This window comes from Miniopterus natalensis, chromosome 19, assembly GCF_054644295.1.
Source record: "Miniopterus natalensis isolate mMinNat1 chromosome 19, mMinNat1.hap1, whole genome shotgun sequence".
In the NCBI taxonomy this organism is placed as follows: Eukaryota; Metazoa; Chordata; class Mammalia; order Chiroptera; family Miniopteridae; genus Miniopterus; species Miniopterus natalensis.
Window position 1 is genome coordinate 19,366,188 of NC_142099.1, and position 19,495 is coordinate 19,385,682.

The 19,495-nt window shown below is 50.0% G+C and overlaps 1 protein-coding gene across 1 annotated transcript; it reads left to right on the plus strand.

Annotated features, from left to right (window-relative positions):
- The first annotated feature begins 501 nt into the window (after window positions 1-501).
- Window positions 502-8,379, plus strand: TEX35 (testis expressed 35). The gene is made up of 9 exons (XM_087827777.1): window positions 502-540; window positions 1,255-1,305; window positions 1,927-1,995; window positions 2,780-2,836; window positions 3,488-3,547; window positions 7,116-7,180; window positions 7,388-7,580; window positions 7,908-7,951; window positions 8,227-8,379. The coding sequence occupies exons 1-9, from the start codon at window positions 502-504 to the stop codon at window positions 8,285-8,287; spliced, it is 639 nt and encodes a 212-aa protein (XP_087683903.1). The 3' UTR covers window positions 8,288-8,379.
- The last annotated feature ends 11,116 nt before the right edge of the window (window positions 8,380-19,495 follow it).

Genomic DNA, 19,495 nt, shown 5'->3' on the forward strand with positions numbered 1-19,495 from the left:
ACCAGAGAGCCTTCTCAACCCAAGACCGTCTCTGGCCCAAGGAAGGGTCCGTCCATGTCAGGAGGGTGTGGCGGAGGGAACTGCATGGGCTCAGGGAAGCCCGTTGTCCTGGCAGACATCTCCTCCTGGCCCATTCAGCGGGGAGACGAGCCTGCTGGGGAGCAGCCGGCAGTTCTTGCTTCCCCTGAGGTGTGCCTTGGGCTTCGGCCAGAGCAGGCACGGTCCCTCAGGGTGGACTTTGCAGGACCCTGTCCCCAGACGGTGGCTTTGGAACCTGACCTGAGTGCCTCATCTCAGTGGCCAAGGCGCTCCAAGCTCAAAGCTGTGGTGACACGCCAGGCTGGCATGTGAGTCCTGGGCATTGTGACCTCAGATGCTCCACACACAAAGAGGTGGTCACTCACTCTGCCCTCCCCTTGGCCTGTAATCTGCATAGGCCAGTGGCCTGGTCACAGAGCCCATCGTGGGGAGGTTGGGAAAAGAACACTGGCCTCCTCCATCATGTCGGCCAAGAGGGCAGAACTGAAGAAAACAAACCTGGTAAAGGAGAGAGAGCTGGGCCATGTGGGACTTCTGAGCCCCCACTGGACGGAGATGGGGTGGGCGGGGTACAGAGACCGCCCTGATGAAAGCTTGGCTTCTCTTTCTCTGTTCTGAGCACGAAGTAGCCTCTCAGCCTGGAAGGAGGGCGGGATTGATTCCTGGCCTTGGGCTGGGAAGGGAAAAAGGCTCTGCTGACTCCCTCGGGAACACATAGCACCGAACCGCACCCCCAACCACTCCCAGGGCTGTGACCCCGCACGGGGCCCGCATCTAATGGGCATGTCTAAGGTGTATACTAACTTTATTATATAAATGATTATTACTCCCACTATACAGATGAGGAAATGGAGGCCAGAGAGACTAAATAACTTGCCCAAGTTGACATGGCCAGTAGGGCAGACAGCTGAGGTTAGGACCTGAGTCTGTGCTCCTCAAATTGTACTTATATGGCTTCCTTAGAGTTACCATAAAGTGCTCCCCCGCCCCGGCACCCCCAGCAGGGAGAGGGCTGCCTGCTGAGTGGGCAGGCGGATGCTCATGGGAGATGTGTAACTGCAAGACAAAATCAGGTGCTGGGGGACATGTAGGCCCGGGCTCAAGCACAGATGGATGGGCAGGGCCGGGTGGGGGTACTCCTGCGAGAGCCAGGGGCCAGCGTGGTAACCTCCTCTGTCTGGACGCCTGTCCTGAATTCCAATCGCCTCTCTACAGAACAAGAACTACAAGGCAGTTTGCCTGGAATTGAAGCCAGAGCCGATCAAAGTAAGAAGCTCCTTTGAGTCCATGCCGGCAGCCAGGCCTGAGAGCCATGGGGAGGTGACCTGGAGTCAGGGGTCATTTGCTGTTGCTGGTGGCCAAGACCTGTCCCAGGTGCTGGGGGTACATTAAGAGACTGATAAGCTCTCTGCTCTCATAGAACACCACACTAATAACTAATGGGCTAAATGCATAAATAAGAAAAAATTCAGTAGTGTGCTATGCAGAGAATTAAAGTAGGGAGACCTGATGGAGGTCTGTTGTAGATTGGGGGTCAGGAAAGGCCTCCCTTTGAGCCAAGATCTAAGGAGGAGACTCTGGCCACTCAAAGACTGAGAAGAGCACTGTGGGCTGAGGAATCAACTGTGCAGAGGCCCTGAGGCAGGGGTGAGCCTGGCGGTTCAGGGGCAGAGAGCTGAGGCCCAGTGGGCCAGGAGGGGAGTGGAATGAGATGAGCTCAGAGAGAATTGAAGGGTGGAGGGCACTGCTGTGCATGTGGGGCCACCAGCTCTCACCTGTCTACCCTGACCTGGAGGGAGGAACAGAAACTCGGGGTGATCTCTTCTGCCTTATCTACCCCACACCTACAGATTTCCAATACCCTGTGTTTCTGGTTTCAATCAACAGACATATGACTACAAAGGAATTAAACCAGAAGGGCCATTTACCAAACCAAGAGGGACTCAGGAGCTAAAGGTGCGTGTATGAACCCAGGTGGCAGGGGTGGGATCGCCCCAATGAAGGGCAGGGGGAGGGAGAACGGGGGCCGCTGAACAACTTCCATGGGGTATAAACTTTGGGCATCAGGCCCGGTGACTCCATTCTCTTTGGTTCTTTTGGTTTGTTTCTTTTAACTCTTTATTGTGAAATAATTTCAGACTTACAGAAAAGTTTCAAAAAATTCCATAATGAATTCTTGTATACCCTTCACCCAGATTCCCCAAATGTTGGCATTTTATCGTAGTTCTCTCTCTCTCTCATACATGTATGTATTCACACGTACACAATATATATGTTTCCTGAACCATATGAGAGCATGTTTCTCTAAAATTTCCTAAAAACAAGAACACTCTCTTACATGGCCGCAGTAAAATTATCCAAATCTCAAAATCAGAAAATTAGCATTGACACAATACTCATCTACAGCCCTTATTCTAATTTCAACAACACTCCCCAAGTGTCTTTCATAACAAAAGAAAAAACAGCCCCTCTGTCTGGGACCCAACCTAGGATCGCCTGTCGCATCCAGGCTCCGTGTCTCTTTAGCCTCCTGTCATTCTTCAACCTCTGTCTCTTGGGACACTGACATTTTTGAGGATTATAGACCATTCGTTTTGTAGCACCCTTTCCTCCCTAATGGGAGGTGCGTCTCCCGTCCCTCCTCTGTCCACACCCTGGGGTCTTTCCTTTCCTCATGTGCAGTTTCTTTTCCATCTAAGACATTTCTTTATCCCCCCTTTCCCCAATTTTATGTCCTCAGAATGATCTCAGGGAGGTGAGGGAAGAGCTGAAGGAAAAAATGGAAGAGATAAAACAGGTAACAGGACGAGACCCCAGAGCTTGGAGGTACAGGGCAGCGTCCAGGAAAGCGTGGGGCCTGAGCCGGAGGGAATAGAAGTGGGATGGGAAAAGCTCTCGGACGGGCTCAGCCCGAGTCCCCTAGAGCAGTTAAGTGCCGGCAGCTTAGGATACCTACTTCTGGTTTGATGCTCAAGCCCGTGTTTGGATGGTAAGGATTCTCTAAGGTGCCTTATGGATAAGGTTGGGGAAATGTAACTTTAGTGACAGAGAGGAGCTGATTGGAATTTGGGGGCAGTCAGGGACCAGTTCAGTTCTTCTTACCTCCCTTGGGCAAGCTGCAGAGCAAGACCTCTCCTCTTGTTTCTTTTATGGGACCACCTAGGGCATCCTTCCAAAGAAGGGGAATGCTCCCGCGAGAAGGTGTAATCGAAGCTGCCAGATCTAAGTTATACCAAGGCTGGTGGTGGTGGTGGTGACTTTATGTTACCTGCACCCAAGTCCCTTCATTGACCCCTTGGGAAGAAAGTGGCTTCAATGGGCCGTTATTTGTCCATTCCTTGAGCTTGATCCAGCTCACTCCAGCAGAGCAGCTGTTGCCCTTTGCTTAAAATACCCCAGAGATTACTCCACAGTCAATAATATGCTCTGTGCCTTTCTCCCTTGTTAGATAAAAGACGTGATGGACAAGGATTTTGATAAACTCCAGGAATTTGTGGAGATTATGAAGGTAAGCATTTAGTGAGCGCCTTTCTTGGGCCAGTACCATATTACGATTTGTGGAAAGAGATACCCCAGACTCTATTGTGAATTAACATGTAAACAACAAACTAAATGATAACTGGGTATCAGTTAATTAAGAGTTTAGAAAAGTGAGTAATGAAGGTGGTCTGTAATAACCAGGAACATCCTTATAGAGAAAGGGAGGCTTCAGCTGAGCCTTGAAGGCTACATTGGAAACTTAATGCAAATCTTACCAAAAGCCCAGTAGGACCATTTTTGAGCTCAACAATCACTAGGAGGATTATCCAGATTCTAGAATCGTGGTTCTCAGACTTTGGTGTGTTGCAGAATCACCAGCACAAATAAATAAAACAGAACCCAGGTCCTGTTTCGATGGGACTTCCAATCTTGGATTTTTTTTTTTCACGTTCTCCTGGTGAAAGTTTGAGAGCCATCGAGGTAGAAGCATTATAGGCAAAAGCAGATATCTGTAAATTTTCAAGAGTTGTAATTGCCCCTACTCAATATTAAAGTGCATAATAAAGGCACAGTAATCTAATTAAGGTGGTACTGCCCGAGGATACCCCTGTAACAGCCTCTCTGCAGGGGTGCAATGAGAATACCTGTGAGGATTTCTGAAGTTCATATGCCCAGGCCCCGCCCACGTGATCAGGGTGGGGCACAGTTGCTTAAAGCTCCGAGTGACTGTGATGTGATGCTCGCCCCGGTTTGAGGACCATGTCCTCAGCACTGCCGCAGTAGTTACTCGCCTTGGCTGCACATTGGAATCGCCTGGACTGTGGGTCTGACCTGCCCCCTTCGACCCAGGCTGTACCGGTGACAATTACATCAGAACCCCTTGGGATGAGGTCCAGGGCCAGTATTTTTTAAAGATCCCCACGTGATTCCAGTTTGGGAACCCCAGCCCTATACAATGTAAAATACGATGAAGATGGCTTTTGAAAGGCCAGAGAGACAGAAAGGATTATGTAAGTAATATTAACATCGCTTGACTGTATGAAGAAAAGACTTAATTCAGCTAACTCTGTAAAATAACATGGTCTACAAAGTGAATTTAAATACTAAAAACCAATAAGAAGAAAACATATATAAGTATTTAACCAGATGTTCTAAGCATAAATAGAACGGGAGAAATCACAAAGGAAATGTTGATATATTTAACAACAAAAAATTTTGAAACTATAACAGAAAAGCACCATAAACAATTAAAAAGCAAACAATGCACAGAAGAGAATATAACTAAAAAAAACAAACAAACATTAAAAGAGTTTACCTCGTGGGTAATAAATAAATGCAAATGAAAACACTGATTAGATAAGTGTCACATTCAAACAAACTCTTTATTTATGACAATTACAGAATAGGATAGGAATGCTCTTGTACTGCTGGCCAGAGTTCAGGTTTGTACAGAACTGAGAAAGACTTAGACCGTAGGTATTAAAAAGCGTCCAAACCCTTTGACTTATCAGTTCCACTTCTCAGAGTTTAACCTCTGAGAACAGTTAGAAAAACTTGGAAATAACCACAAATTTACCACTAGATAAATAGCGAACTAAATTATGGAATGCCCATATAATGAAACTTAGGATCTGTCAGAGACAGTTCAGAAAGAGTGCTTATAATGAGAAGTGAACCAAGCAAGATACAAGTCACGCACGCGGGCTGATCTCAACTAAAGGGGAAACAATAGGTAAATGAACATACAGGAAAGAGACTGGAAAGAAATATACCAAAATGGTTATTGTTGTTTCTAGGTGATGATCATTTTTTCTTTTCTATTCTTCCGTGTTATCCAGATTTTCTGCAAAGGGCAAGTGTTATTTCTGTAGTGAGACGCGAACAGCGAGCATTCTGTTGGTGGGCAGGGCTGGGCCTGAAAGGCACAAAGGAGGCTATTTCGGGCGCAGGCACAGCTTGCGCACAGCGTGGAGGCAGGAGGAACATGAAGCGGATCGCGGCCCGTGGGGAGATCAGTCATAAAAGGGGGATCTTTGGGGGAAACTGTGAGAAATAAAACGGAAGGGGCGCCCAGGCGGCGGGTAATGAAGGCTGTTGAAAGACACGCAGGCAGGTTGGGACTTGGCTGTGTAAGCAGCAAGGGGCCTCTGGAGACTGTTAATCAAAGAGCATGCAAGGAGCAGCATTTCAGAAAGCTGAGCCAGTCGGCAGCTGTTTGCAAGGTGGCCGGGGCCCCGGGGAGCAGGGAGGGGTCGTCTGGAACAAAAATATCCGACAGGAAGCCGCAAGGGGCTGGAGGTGAAGAGAGCTGGGCCAGGCGCAGGAACTGAAGGGGAGGGCGAATGGGAAAGATGCATCAGAGGAAGAATAGCATCCTTGGTGACCGATTCACTATGGAGAATGAAGGAGAGGCGAGAATCCACGATGACACCCAAGTTTGCATCTGTGTGATTAGAAGAAAGTGGTGACAATGACAAGGGTAGTAGGGAAACAGAACTGATTTAGAAGAGACAATGAAGAAGTCACTTTGGGACATGAGGCCTTTGAAGTGATGGGGAGACTTGTGAGAATATGGGATGTTTTGACTCTGATTTTTTGGACCCAGGGGAAGTTTGACTTCAAGGATATTTTGACTCTACTTATGAATACAAATATTTTATTCAAAATTTATAGCAACATTTAAAAATGCTTTCCAAGAAAGTACTTTTTGAAATAATCTCCACCCAGACAGTATGATTTCTTAGTGTGTGTGTGTTTATTTTCATTTAAAATAGTACAGAGGCCCCTTTTTCTCCCCAATCACACAGTATGATTTCTTGATCAAGTTTTTACTGCCCTTCAGTAAACTGTTTCCAGATCTTTCACTTTTTTAATTAAAATTATTTTCCTTTAAGCTAATTATTTTTAGTTTATATTTTATGATGTTTGATCCAACCCTGTTATGTCGATAACAAATATTGTCTCTGATACTATCTGCCATCTCAGAATTTCTTTTATGACCACTATTCCTATCCAGTTTTCCCAGGTCAAATGTATAGATCTAAACTTTGCCGAGAAGATTTTACTATCCTTTCAGTTCTTAGTAAATAATAAACGTGAGGTGCCGTTTGAGACACTGTCAGTTTGATGTTGTGTTGACCATTTCTGCCAGGAATTGGGTAAAAGATGGAGTGAACAAATATACAGTATCTGGGTGCGTGGCAGGGGGCCAAACGTTGGAATCAAAGTGTCTTTTGGGGGGTGTCACATAATTTGTCTTCTAGGTTCTATCGTTTTATAGGCATAGAACTGAGGCTGATAATGGTTTCATCCAAGTGTGAGTTCAGGTAAAACAGTTCCCGGCCTCTGACTCACCTGGAGTCTTCGGACAAGCCCCTGATGGCTCTACCTGTTGCTCAGCCTCAGTGTGGAGTGCGGGAGGGGAGGGGGCAGCCCGTGTCATGGACACCCCATAAACCCCCTTACCCAAGGCCGGTGAGGACTCTGAGGAAGTAAGAGGCCGAGGTGTGACCTCTGAGTGGTTTGCGGAGAGGCAGGAGGAAGGGACCTCAGAGCCCTTCGCGATGTAGATTCCAGCTTTGACTTCTCTCCTGAAGGAGATGCAGAAGGATATGGATGAGAAGATGGATGTTTTAATAAATATACAGAAGAACAACAAGCTGTAAGTACAACCTGCACCCCTCCCTCCTCCCTGAAGAGTCTCCCCTTCCCTTTGCTCAATGCCCTTGGGGTTCAGAGGACTCTCAGACCCTTTGAGAGGCTGTCTCGCTTTCCGTGGCCCCCTGGCTTGGAGTCAAGGCCTTCCACGGCCACCGTGCTATGGGTGTCGGAAATTGTCTCCCCAACTCCGCCCCTGCCTGACTCCCAGTCCCCTTAGGCGGGGCCCAAAGGAGCTTCAGGAACTCGGGCAGGTGAGAAAGCCTGACCCAGACTCGCAGATCCGGCTCAAGAAGCTAGAGGAAGCTGACGGAATGGCGTTGCCTGTTCACAAGAAGAATATGGCACTGCAGAAACTCAAAAAGGACCCGCTGGACTCCCTTCATCAATGTGGGACCTGCTATGTGAGTGAAGCCCAGCCCCACGCTGCTGGGGACCTGCGCCCTGGGCCGCTCCTCCCTCTGGTACCACAGGCCCTAAGGGGACTGGTCTCACCATCCGCGGCCCCGGAGGCCCTGGAGCCTGAAGCCCTCTCTGGGGTCTTTCCCTCTAGGCCTGGGGAGATTCCTAGGTCATGACCAAGTAGGGCTCAACCCTGGATGTGCCTGCCCCCAAGTGCCACTGTATTGTTCTGTCCTGTCCCATAGCAAAACCTGACGAGGTGCCCAGCAGTCTGACCGTGTTGGGCCAGGGAAAAATGACCGATCTTGTGCCGTTTCTGTCCTCTACAGGAGAAATGTATGTTGTGTGCCCTAAAGAACAGCCACAATCAGGGGTAGGTAGACCCATCCGAGATGTGCCTTGTCCCAGCTGGTACCCTGTCATCCCAAAGGCAGGGGCTCAGGGTGCATCGGCCTCAGCCCTCAGCTGCGCCTGTGCAGACTCTGCCCCCCTCATATGCTCTCAGTCTTGGGGGACGTGGCACCAGGAGGCAGGACGTGAGGTAGCCCAGCCTGGAGGCTGCTGCTAGAGGCTCCGGTGGGGGGAGGATGCCCGCCGGCCGCTGCCCTGACCCTGCCTCAGGCGCCTGCCTTTCTCCCCGAGCAGCAGACGACGCCCACACCAGGCCTGGGCATCCTCCTCACCCTTGGCATCTGGAGCTGCATTCTGATGTATCTGTGCCTCGACTTCTATGCGATTAAGGACACGCCTCCAACTTGGCGCCACCGCGAAACCCACCAGAGCTCCGCTTCACCCTCTCCCCTCCCCTGAGCTGCACAGTAGAGGCCTGTTGCCCCTTCCACGCCACCCCGCCCCAGGCCTGCCTCCACCCGGATTAAAGCTTCATTGAAAGCCAAAGGGGTTGTCGCCAAACTTGCGTATGCAGAGTGTAACTGTCTTTGTTCTAAATCAGCGTGCTTCTGACTCCAACCCCTCCTCCTGCTTCCTGGTGGATTAGTGGGAAATCCAATCTTGGTCAGCCTTGGGGTCATCTCCCTCCCCACTGCCTCCCTCCACTCCATCTTGTTCTGCAAGGGTCCCAGGTCAGATGCCTTTCTATGTGGCCATGGGAGACACCCCACTGCCCTAGCTACCTGCCTCCTCAACGTTCTTGGCTCCTGCATTATGTGTATTAGGGGTGGGGGGCGGACCCGAGAGCTTGGCGTCATGTGGGGAACCTCTAGGCCCAGGGTCTAGCATGCAAGAGGACTCAGGCCCAGTGCCGAGCGGGCCCCCCTGGGCTCCGAGGATCCACCCTCCTTACACTTTGGCCGGTTTCCTCCCTCCTCCCCACCAAAAGGACACGCATCCCTTCAGAGGCCTTAGGCCATTGCAAAGGTGGGGAGGAGCCAGTGACCTGCCACAGGGGCACTCTGTCATGCCCCAAATCCTCTACCTAGGGAAGACAAGGCTTGGCTGCTAGCTCGAAGTGAGAATTAAGAAAGGTACGGAGAAAACAGGATTTCAGCGAACAGCCCTGCCCTGGGTGTGATTCTTGGCTCCAGTTTGATGGAAGAGAAGCTCATGGGTGCTCATATTTTATTTCACACCGGCTCTTGCTTGTTTCATCTCTTTGCCAAATTGGCTGCTTCAATTTTTAGACTTTTAGACAGTCTGGCAAATAACTGAGCAAGTATTTCATGGCTACGTAGTAGTAAGGGATGTACTGAGTGCTTTAGATATACATTTAAAAACAAACAAAACCCAAAAGAAAACATAGGCTGGCCCTCAAGGAACTTATAGTTTTAAAGGAGATGGTAAACATTTACATTGCAAATCTGGACCATAAGTAAGGCAAATAAGTATGTGATGAAAGCAGGAATGGGGCAGGAATGGGGCAGGAATGGGCCAGGACAGCCCTGCGCAGTTTCACTGCTGCTGTGGCAGCTGGTGCCTGGAGACAACACAAGATGCGTCCCTCTGGGCCAAAGTCCAGGCACTGGCTGGCCTGCGTCCCTCTGGGAGGCTCTCGGGAAGAATGCTTCTTTGCCTTTTCAGCTCCCAGAGGCTGCCTGCATCCCTCCACGGCCCCTTCCATCTTCAAAACCAGCAGTGCCAGTCGAGTCCGTCTCACTGGGCGTCACTCTGACCCTGGCTCTCCCTCTGCCTCCTGCGCCCACTTTTAAGGCCCCTGTGAGCACGTCGGGCCCACCTGGAAATGCAGGATGGTCTCCTTACGTTAAGGTCAGTCGATGAGCAAACTCTTTCCCCTTTGCCATCTGACATAACATAGTCACCGGTTCTAAAACATAGCATCTTCAGGGGTTGTTAGTCTGCCCATGGCAGGGGACTCCTCAGACGCTGTCCCCTGACTCCCAAACCCCCAAACTCTTGGGAACACTTCCTTGCTCAGTTCCATGCTGTGGTGGTTTTCAAATAGGCCACAAATTGTTTGATACTCTTTCAAGAGGAGCCGAAAGCCTCTCCCTCTGAGGGAGAGTTAGACACAGTGACTTCTGTTGAATAGAATGTGGCAGAGGTGATACTGTGTGACTTCTGAGACTACGTCATAGAAGACATGGCGACTTCTGTCTGGCTGTCTCTCTCTGACGCTCACTCCACAAGGAAATCTGATTGGGCAGAGTGGGTTGGGTATCTGCTTTGGTCTGATCAACCGGGTTCTGTGGCACAAAGAAGGAGGGGGTATGTAGGTTGGGGAGACACCCCCCCCAAGAGGCTCTGTACACAGGACAGGAATAGTATCTTTGGCAGAAGAGACAAGATTAAGTATAATTCTGTTCCAGGTGAGGTGACATTGAGACCGATAGAAAAAGCACAAGCTCACTAGCAAAGCTAGTCCACATGCAGCGTCAGCAGGAATGGCAATGACGGGCCGTGGCTCCCCGAAGGTCCATGCCCAAGGACAGATGCAACAGCTGTTGGCAGCCAGGCAGACCTGTCCCCTCAGCACACACACTCGCCCTGCTGTTGCCTCTGAGTTGGTTGATGTGGAACCGGGGCACGGGGGAGCTTGGGAAGGGTCAAGGGCCCGGGACGGCAGAGACCACTGCCGCGAGTCCTCGGGCTTGATAAGCATCGCAGAATCGTTTACACAGAGGAGACTCAGCACTTCAGCTCGGCCTGGCAGCTCTGGTTCCCTGATGGCCTTGTCTTAGTTCCTAAAACTGTCATCTGCTTAGCTTTGAAAACACATCGGGGGCAATGTGGCCACAAAATCCAGTCTCAAGAGCCCTCATCAAGTCTCCCTCATCTCATGAGCCGGTCTGAATACAGGTCACAGCCACACATGTCCATTTGCAGACGTGGTCTGGGATGGAAATCCGGACAGTCAGGAGAGTCCCCCTCTCACCCCTAAGCCTGCTTGGTCCTGGAGGGACCCAAGTGGGAGGAGTCCCCTACTGACGCCCTGGGACCCTTCAGGCATGTCCACAGTGCTGAGGCCACAAGTCCTGGAGGGGGTCAAGAGGGCCAACACATGAATCACCCAGGGGAGGCAGCAGAAGTTCAGGCACCAAACATTTCCTGAGCACCCACCAAGGGCAGGGCTCTGACCTCCACGCTCAGGATGCAGAGACGCAAGTGCTGCCCCTAGAAACCGACAAGGTTACAACCAGTGAGGAGGTGGGAAACTTCTCTGAGTGGCCAAGTGGCCAAGCCGTTGAGTTGTGTAGAGGCAGAGGGCAGTCCAGCAGGGACGATGGGGGCTTCGTGGAGGTGAGAGAATGAGGGGAGCAAAGTCAAGGACATGGGAATGCGCAGGGCACATTGGAGACCTTAGGATAAAGGTTTACAGGTAGGGATGGAAAAAACATCCGAAATCTAAGATCAGATCAGAAATGCAAGGTCTTGAATAACAGGTTGAGTTTGGATGTGATCCCACAAGTACCGGACACTGGACAAGATTGTTGAGCAAGGGAGGGAGTTGGCGTGGAAAGCAGTGGTGGTCCAATCTCTTCATTTTACAATGAGATTCTGAGGCCCAGGGAGGTGCCGTGAGGTGCCCTCAGCCACACAACCAATTTGAAGGAAAGCCAGGACCCAAAGCCAGGTGTTCTGCCCCCAGGCCCAGTGCTCTTTGCGCCCTTTGCTCTGTGGCTCTCTGAGGCCGGTGGCACTTGCCAGGGTAAGGAGGTGAAGTGGGAATGCAGACTTCCTGTCGGCTGGATTGCAGTACAAGTCAGTGGTGTGGCCGCAGGTAAGTCGCTTACTGAGTCACCTGTCTGAGACTCAGTGTTTTCATCTGGAACGTGGGGATAGTAACACCTAATTCATAGGGGGCTGTGAGGGTTAAATGCGAGTATATGCAGAGGAACTCAGGTGTTTTTAAAAATGCCATGAGTACACTGATGATGAGGTCAGAACTGCCTTTCCTAGATTAAAAGGCCTTCGATACTCAGTGTCAGTTTCCTGACACCTTGACTAACTCCAGTCACGCCAGGCGTGCAATGAAATGAGTCTGCTCTACTTTAATAAACAAATGACCTATAACTGTTTGGAGAGGAGGAAGGGTGTGCATATTAAGAAACTGAATAATAGGAAAATACACAAATGGTATGGGGATTGGGACTGGCAGTTCTAGACGACAGGATGGGTCCCTTGTGACACAGCATCTCACTCCTGTGACCTGAGTGTCCCATTCCCACAGCGTGGGCAGCTGGCTCTCCCCAGCTCACCCACGAATAACAGGTGCTGCAGTCCAGGCCCTGACCCAAGCAGTCACCGGAGAAACGCGAGGGTGAGTCATTTGGCAGCAATCAGGTGGGCAGGCTGGGCCCCGGAAGAGGCCAGGCTGTGTCATCCATTCCATCACAGCCATGGGCTCTGTCATGGGCCCGCTCACAGCTTCCCTTCTCCCGGGTCACAGGCCGCAGCCAGCCCCAGAAGGTGGGTGAGGATGGGCTCAGGCATCTACCAACCCAGATAGGACCCCAGACCAATCTCTCTCAGCCTTAACAGGTCTGATTACACCCATTTACATGGCGACAGGCTACCCACCCACCTTCCTAAGGGGGGGCCACACTGACTGGCTCCAGAGCCCCCTATTGCCTTTCTGTTCCAAGCCTTCAGTATTTCAAATGTGATTTACCCTCCTGTATATGTGACCAAGGTGACCTTCAGAACTTCTGTTTATATTAAAATGCAACCAAACTAAATTCAATCTCCAGAACTGAGATTAAAGAGCAAGCGGGAAAGCCCAAACCTAATGATCACAATACAGGACCCAGAAGGTGGAGAAATGCTCTTAGCAGGTGATGGCCAGCATTTAAGCAGAGGCTCTGTCCATTTGAAACTTCAGTATTGATATCGGCTTTTAAAAGTGGTGACAAAGAAGGTTTTTGTTTTTGTTTTTTTATGAGTGATGAGTTTGTGGAGAGATGAGCAGCTCCTGGATGAGTCTACTTAGTGCAATTTGGTGAGACATATCAGATGCCTGAAAGAAGGAAAAATTACAGATGGCTGCCAGGTTTCACTGCAAGGGTATTCATTATCAAATCATTTATAACGTATGCTTAAAAATCAAGAACAGCGTAAATGGACACCAATTGGCTACATAAACTATGGCACACCCATAAAGTGGAGTGCTCAACTGTCACAGAGTAATATCTTGGTGAAATACATTTAATGCCATCAAGAGACATTGATGATACGATGTTAAATGAAAAAACAAATTATGAAACAGTGTTAGAGTATAATCCCACTTTTCGTAAAGTGTGTGTGTGCACAGAGAGGCATGCATGAACTAAACAGACTGAAGAGAAATACACAAGAATGCCAGCGGTGGTTTTCTCTGTGTAGTAGGCTTATGACAGATTTTTCTGTCATTCTTTGTGCTTCTCTATCATTTCTAATGTTTCTATGATGAACATGTGTTATTTGTATAATAAAAAACATTAGGTTTTTTTAAAGGAACAGATAGATGGCCCAGGAAGGACCCTTCAGACTGGAAACACAGTCAGCTGAGAATGCTTTCTGATGGGAAGCACCTTAGACCTTTCTGTTTCCTGGGAATGAAAGGAAACAATTAAAATGCTTTTGTGATTATAGCCATAAGTGATTCTGATTCAATATATATCTTCCCATCGTTTCCACCAGCATCTCTGCCACCCCACCCCCCTCTCCTGGCTTATTAGAATGGCCTTGGCGTGTAGGAGGAGTCCCCTACAGGCTGCTCTCAACAAGCCAAAGTTGTCCTATTAAAATGTTAGCTAGATCATGTTGTTCTTATGCAGAACTTTTCAGTGTTTTCCCATTTCTCTCAGAGCAAAATCCAAAGGCTACAGGTTGCAAGGCCCTACAGAATCTGCCCTGCCACTGTCACCTCCCTCCTCCCTCTGCCCCCAGACACATATTGTCCCTCCCTTTCTGGGCTGCTGCCCCACTGGCTCCCTGCTCTTCACACATACCATGTTCACTCTTGCCCCAGGGCCTTTGCTCTTACAACGTTCCCTCCCATTTCCTCAGCTCCCTCACATCAAAATTACCTTCTCAGTAACACGTTCCCTAGCATTCTATACAAATAACAGTGTCCTTACGCCTAGCATTCCTTATCACCTTTCCTTTTATTTTTCTCTCTAGCACACTTATCACCAACTTACATGCCATATATTTTACGTGTCATTGTCTGTCTTTTTCTACTAGGCTGTGGGCTCCTTGAGAGCAGAGGTTTTGCTTCTGTCACTGCCTTATCTTAGGGCAGTGCCAGGCATGTGGCAGGCGAGAAACACTCCCTGAAAGGACACATGAATATAAGGATATTAACCATATACTGGGCACTGCAGACTCTGTGCTAAGAGCTTTATCTGCATTGTTTCACTTTATTCTTACAACAATCTGTGAAGTCATTCCGTCTCTTATTCTATGAAATCATTCTGCCTATTTTACATAGGATGAAACAGGCTCGGAGAGAGAAGGTGATGAGTCATCTGTCCAAGGTCACAGAATTAGTGGCAGAGTTGGGACCTGAACCTGGCATTCTGATTTCAGAACCTATTTCCTCTGCACTCTTGCTTCTCACAATGTGGATCCCAGCCCAGCAGCATCAGCATTATCTGGGAAATGGTTAGAAATGCAGAGTCTCAGGCTACATCCCAGACCTGCTGAACCATGGCCAGCATCTTAACAGGTGACCCCAGTGCCCACTGAAGTCTGGGGAGCAGTGCACTATATGGAACACAGGGGGCCTCACTCTGAACAAGGGGCTGCCCCCAGTCTGGGTTTGTTTGGCCTTGGGTTCTGTACCTGCCCTCTCTCCCCACACCCAGGAGCTCTTCTGTATCTGCTGTGGCAATCCTGAGGGAATGCTGAAAAGGGTCTGGCGCAGATAGCAAAACCTTTGGCTTCCCAATTCAGCTGCCCCACAGGCCTCCAGGGCAGAGCCAGAGTTTCCCATTGATTAGTGAAAGCTCAGTGCTGGCCTCTGTCCAGGAGCCAGACCCGTTGTGGACAGGGTTGCTTCTCTTTCTGGGAGGAGTCTCTCAGTTTGCCTAGGCAAAACCAGACCTATTCCTCTCCAAAGCATGTGAGGAGACCCGCTGGCATCAGAGACGCAGCACTGAGCCTTGAGTAGAAGATATTTCTACTTGACACTCAAGCACTCAGGCCAGGGAGGCTGTTAAAACACAGAACAAAATCTACTTTCAATTAAATTATTACTGCCTGGGAGCCCACCCTGATACCCATTTTTATCACCAAGAGCTATTTTCAGACTTGGCATTTTTGAGGAATGGGCCTGGAATAAAACCAGAAATCCTCACTCCCAGCCTTGCCCAGGCCTGTTAAAAACAAGAGTACCTATAAACCCAAGTACTATGCAAAAGCCAATTATAAAAACACACCAGCAGATGGCGCCGGGCCCCCATCAGTCCCTGCCCACTGTTGTCTCCAGAAGCAAAAGCTGCAAAAACCAGCAAGAAAGGCCATCAGATGAGACTAGAGTCCACACCGTGGCTCCCACCCTGGCTTCGTCTTCGGAATATTGTGGGAGCCTGGGACACCCCTGATTTGTGCCTACAGGAAAGCCAGTGGTCCCCCACATAGTGATTAGGTCCAAAAGGCCACCCCCAAATCCAGCATTTGGAACTCACGATGAAGCGACTTTCATTCACTCCTTTATTAACCAGCAGGTGTGGAGCATCTACTGTGAGCCAGGCACAGAGCTAGACCATGCGTTTTCCCATAAAGTGGTGTTGTAACGATAGATTCGGAGGCTAGGCCCCAAAAGCCTTTTAAAGCTTTAATATAGACAAAAGAGAACTGAGACCATTTTCTCTTCTGGGGTCAGAGAAAGGGCATAGGGGAAGGACAGTGTGGAGGAGGGGAAGGAACGTGTGGGAAGAGGGTCCTGGGGAAGGAGGGAAGCTGGGTTCCGACCCCTTCCTGCTGCATATAAAACATCGGGCCTTAAAGGTTGTCTTGGGCACCTTCCCATTGCTCTTTCTGGACCCTGATTGGGACTCATCTCCCCAGAGCCTTGGGACTGTGTGGGGTGCGGCCAGAACTCCTGCAGCACAGGGCAGCCTGCCCCTCCCATCGTGGCTACCATGCTCCCCAGTTCTCTATCCTCCACTCCCCAGCGCACTCCCATGGCTCCCACCATGCAGCTCTGTGTTGGCAGGACATCATTTCATTAAACTAATGCACCCTCGTGTGTGACAGACTGGCCCTCCCAGGAATGTTGCATCCTTAAGAGTACCCACATTCCTCTCTAATTCCCAGACAATTTCAGGCTGTTTGTGTCCCGGAGCAAAGCCTGGGGCTCTGCCAAAATCAGAGGAGCTGGCAGGAGGGATTTCTGGGAGTGAGGGTCATTGGCAAGTCAAGGATTTTTCAGGTCATATCTCTGAGCAGTTTTGAGTGTGACAGTGACTTCATGTGTGTAATTCAGTATGGACGAGGCCAGAGTGAGAAGGTCACTTAGGGGAACAAGGACCCATTACAGGGCTGGGTGTCTGAGAACCGCTGAGGCAGGAGCAAGGGCCTCAAGGCGCCGGGGCCTCACTGCAGCAGCTGCAGGCCAGGCTCTGCAGGGCCACCGCCCGGAGCCTCCCCGCGCCTCGCCTGCCTGCAGCGTTTGCCCCGCAGAACAGACACGCACGGCCCTCTGCCCATGCGCAGTTCCCTGCAGGCGCGGGACCTGCGCAGAACGCAGAACGTGCTGCCTTGGTTGGGGCCGGGGCCTGAGGCCTGCGGGCTGCGTCTCTCCTCCAGCACCTGCGGGGGAAAGGTGAGTGCAGACTAAAGGGGCAGGGGAGGACACTGTGACATGGGTAGGACAGTTGTGATGGGGAGGACATTGTGACATGGGTAGGACAGCTGTGACAGGGAGGACAGTTGTGGTGGGGCCTTCGCCAAGGCAGACCCCTTCATTGCAGCCCCAAGTGGTTGTAACAGTGGCACTTGGATCAGCCAAAGTTGTCCCTAGGATGAGCCTCGGGCACTCTGGACACTGCTCCCCTCTTCAGCTGCCTCGTGGGCCTCCCAGAGGCCCCAGTTGAGAAGCCCACCGCTTGTTATTTCTCTGACAGGGGTGCTGGCTGTGCAGGGAGTGGGCCAGGAGGGAGGAAACCTGTTTGTCCCCCAGGCCTTGGTGTGGTCCCGGGAAAAGCTGGGCACCTGCCCACACCAAGGAATCGACCGCTGGGGCCACTTAGCTTGGCTCACTGTTTTCACCTCCTGTTGCGCCTCTCAAAGTCCCAGCCTCAGTGGTGACAGAAGTCAAACTAGTGGCTCCCTTTAGGGTGGGGAGATAACAGAGGGCCAGGGGAGAGTTCTAGAGAGCTGACAAGATCCTGTTCCTCATCTGGGTGGTGGTGATATGGGTGTGTGCTGTGTTTAAAAAATATTCCTCAAACTGCAAATGTAAGATTGGGAAGCTTCTTTGGGAAACAGCGTGGCTGTTCCTCAAAAACTTGCCGTGGAGCTCCCATGTGACCCAGCAATTCCACTCCTAGGGATATACTCCAAAGAACAGAAAATACATGTCCACACAGAAACATGTACAGGGATAGCTGCATTATTCATAATAAGAGAGAAACAACCCAAATGTGCATCAGCTGATGATGAAAAGGTAAACAAAAGGCTGTCTATCCTTACAATGGAGTATTATTCAGCCATAAAAAGGAACACACTACTGATAGATGCTACAACATGGATGCACTTTGGAAACATGCTAAGTGAAAGAAGCCAGTCACAAAAGACTGCATATTGTAGGGTTTCATTTATATGAAAAATCCAAAATAGGCAAAGCCACAGAGATAGAAAATAAATTAGTAATTGCCAGGGGCTGGGGGAGGGGAATGTGGGGAATGACTGCTAACGGATATGGGATTTCTTTGGGGGGTGATGATAATGTTCGGGGATTATTAAACAGTGGCAATGTTGTACAACTCTGTGAATATACTAAAAGTGACTGAATTTTACATTTTAAAAGGGTGTGTCTGGTTAGCATCCATCTCCATAACAATCAAATATTAGAGCCATGGGCCTCACCCCTGGCTGCACATTCGAATCACTGGGGAAGCTCTGGAAATGCGGGCTCTGCCTACCCTACCCTAATTAAGTCGCCATCCTGCAGGAGGCCTGGGATTCAGTGGTTGCCAATGTTCCCAGGTGATTCAGATGTGCAGTCAGAGTGAGACGGTGTCAGGCAGGCAAAGTCGAGATTTTAGCTGGTCTGCTCACATTTAAATATAGCTGAGTAGCCCGGCTGGGTGTGGCTCAGCAGTTGAGCATCGACCTAGGATCCAGGAGATGGTGGTTCGATTCCCGGTCAGGGCACATGCCCGGGTTGTGGGCTCAATCCGAGGTCGGGGGCGTGCAGGAGGCAGCTGATCAATGACTCTCTCTCATCATTGATGTTTCTATCTCTCTCTCTCTCCCTTCTTCTCTCTGAAATCAATAAAGATATAAATACAGGTCTAGCTAAGTAAACGTGCTGGGAAATGGTGACAGCCACTGCCAGGTAAATGACAAATTGAGTTGATAGGTGAGGGTCTGGGTGTCAACTTTATTGTTTGCTGAGTCACTTGAGGTCATTTGGAGCGGCTGTGTCCAACCTGAGTCACTTCTTTCTGGGTCTCTGGGGTGTGGCTAAGACCCGAGTAGGCCGGAGGTTGGCTTCCGTGAGCTTATCTGTGTGGGCTCCCATGGCAGCAGGTTTTAGCGGCACAGATCAAGTACCAAGGGTAAGCAGCTGGTCAGCAGAAGTCACAGTCTGGATACAGTTGGGGGCAGGTTGTGGAGACAACTGGCCTCCTGCCCAGTGCCAGTGTGATGCTGTGAGTCAACCCCAGTATCACCAGCTGCTGAACCCGCAGCGCCAAGCCCAGATTCCATCTCCACGGAAACCAAGTCCCTCCCCTTGGGATCTGGGTCCAGCACTGAATAGTGACTTTCATAGGTGCCACAGTGGAAAGTTAAACTGACTAACTGACAAGAGACAGGGAGATTTAAAGTAAACGTGTCAGAAGCCACCGGATCCCTGGCAGTTGGGGGGTGTGTGCAGAGGGGGGCAGTTTCTAAGCAGTCATGACACATTATGGGGAAATGTGATTCAAGTTTCCAAAATTCCATTCTCAGGTAGTAGCTGTGGCACAGAGCTTGCCAGGTGGAGGTGGCATGGGCATCTCCTTAGCCACCATGAGTGCTCCTTGGCTTTGTAAAAAGTGTTGCGAAATTTAAACAGCCTTAAAACATGTCAAGGATTTAAAACAGTGCCTGGCTAACAGTGAATGTTAGCAGTTGTCATTCTTCCTGCTGCTCAGGACACAACGCCAAGAATGATCCTGAGGAAAGAGTGAAGATTAAGACTATATAAAATGGGTCCCCTTAACCAAGATGCTAAAATTGTTAACACGATCAAGGCTGAGGCATGAGGAAAGAGCCCCTTCTTGCTCTTCCCAGTAGCCTGGGGACTTAA

Coding starts and splice junctions, on each gene's coding strand:
- TEX35 (XM_087827777.1), top strand. CDS start 502: ATGTCGGCCAAGAGGGCAGAACTGAAGAAAACAAACCTG. Junction 1,996..2,779: donor GAGGGACTCAGGAGCTAAAG/GTGCGTGTATGA, acceptor TTATGTCCTCAG/AATGATCTCAGGGAGGTGAG. Junction 7,581..7,907: donor ATCAATGTGGGACCTGCTAT/GTGAGTGAAGCC, acceptor TGTCCTCTACAG/GAGAAATGTATGTTGTGTGC.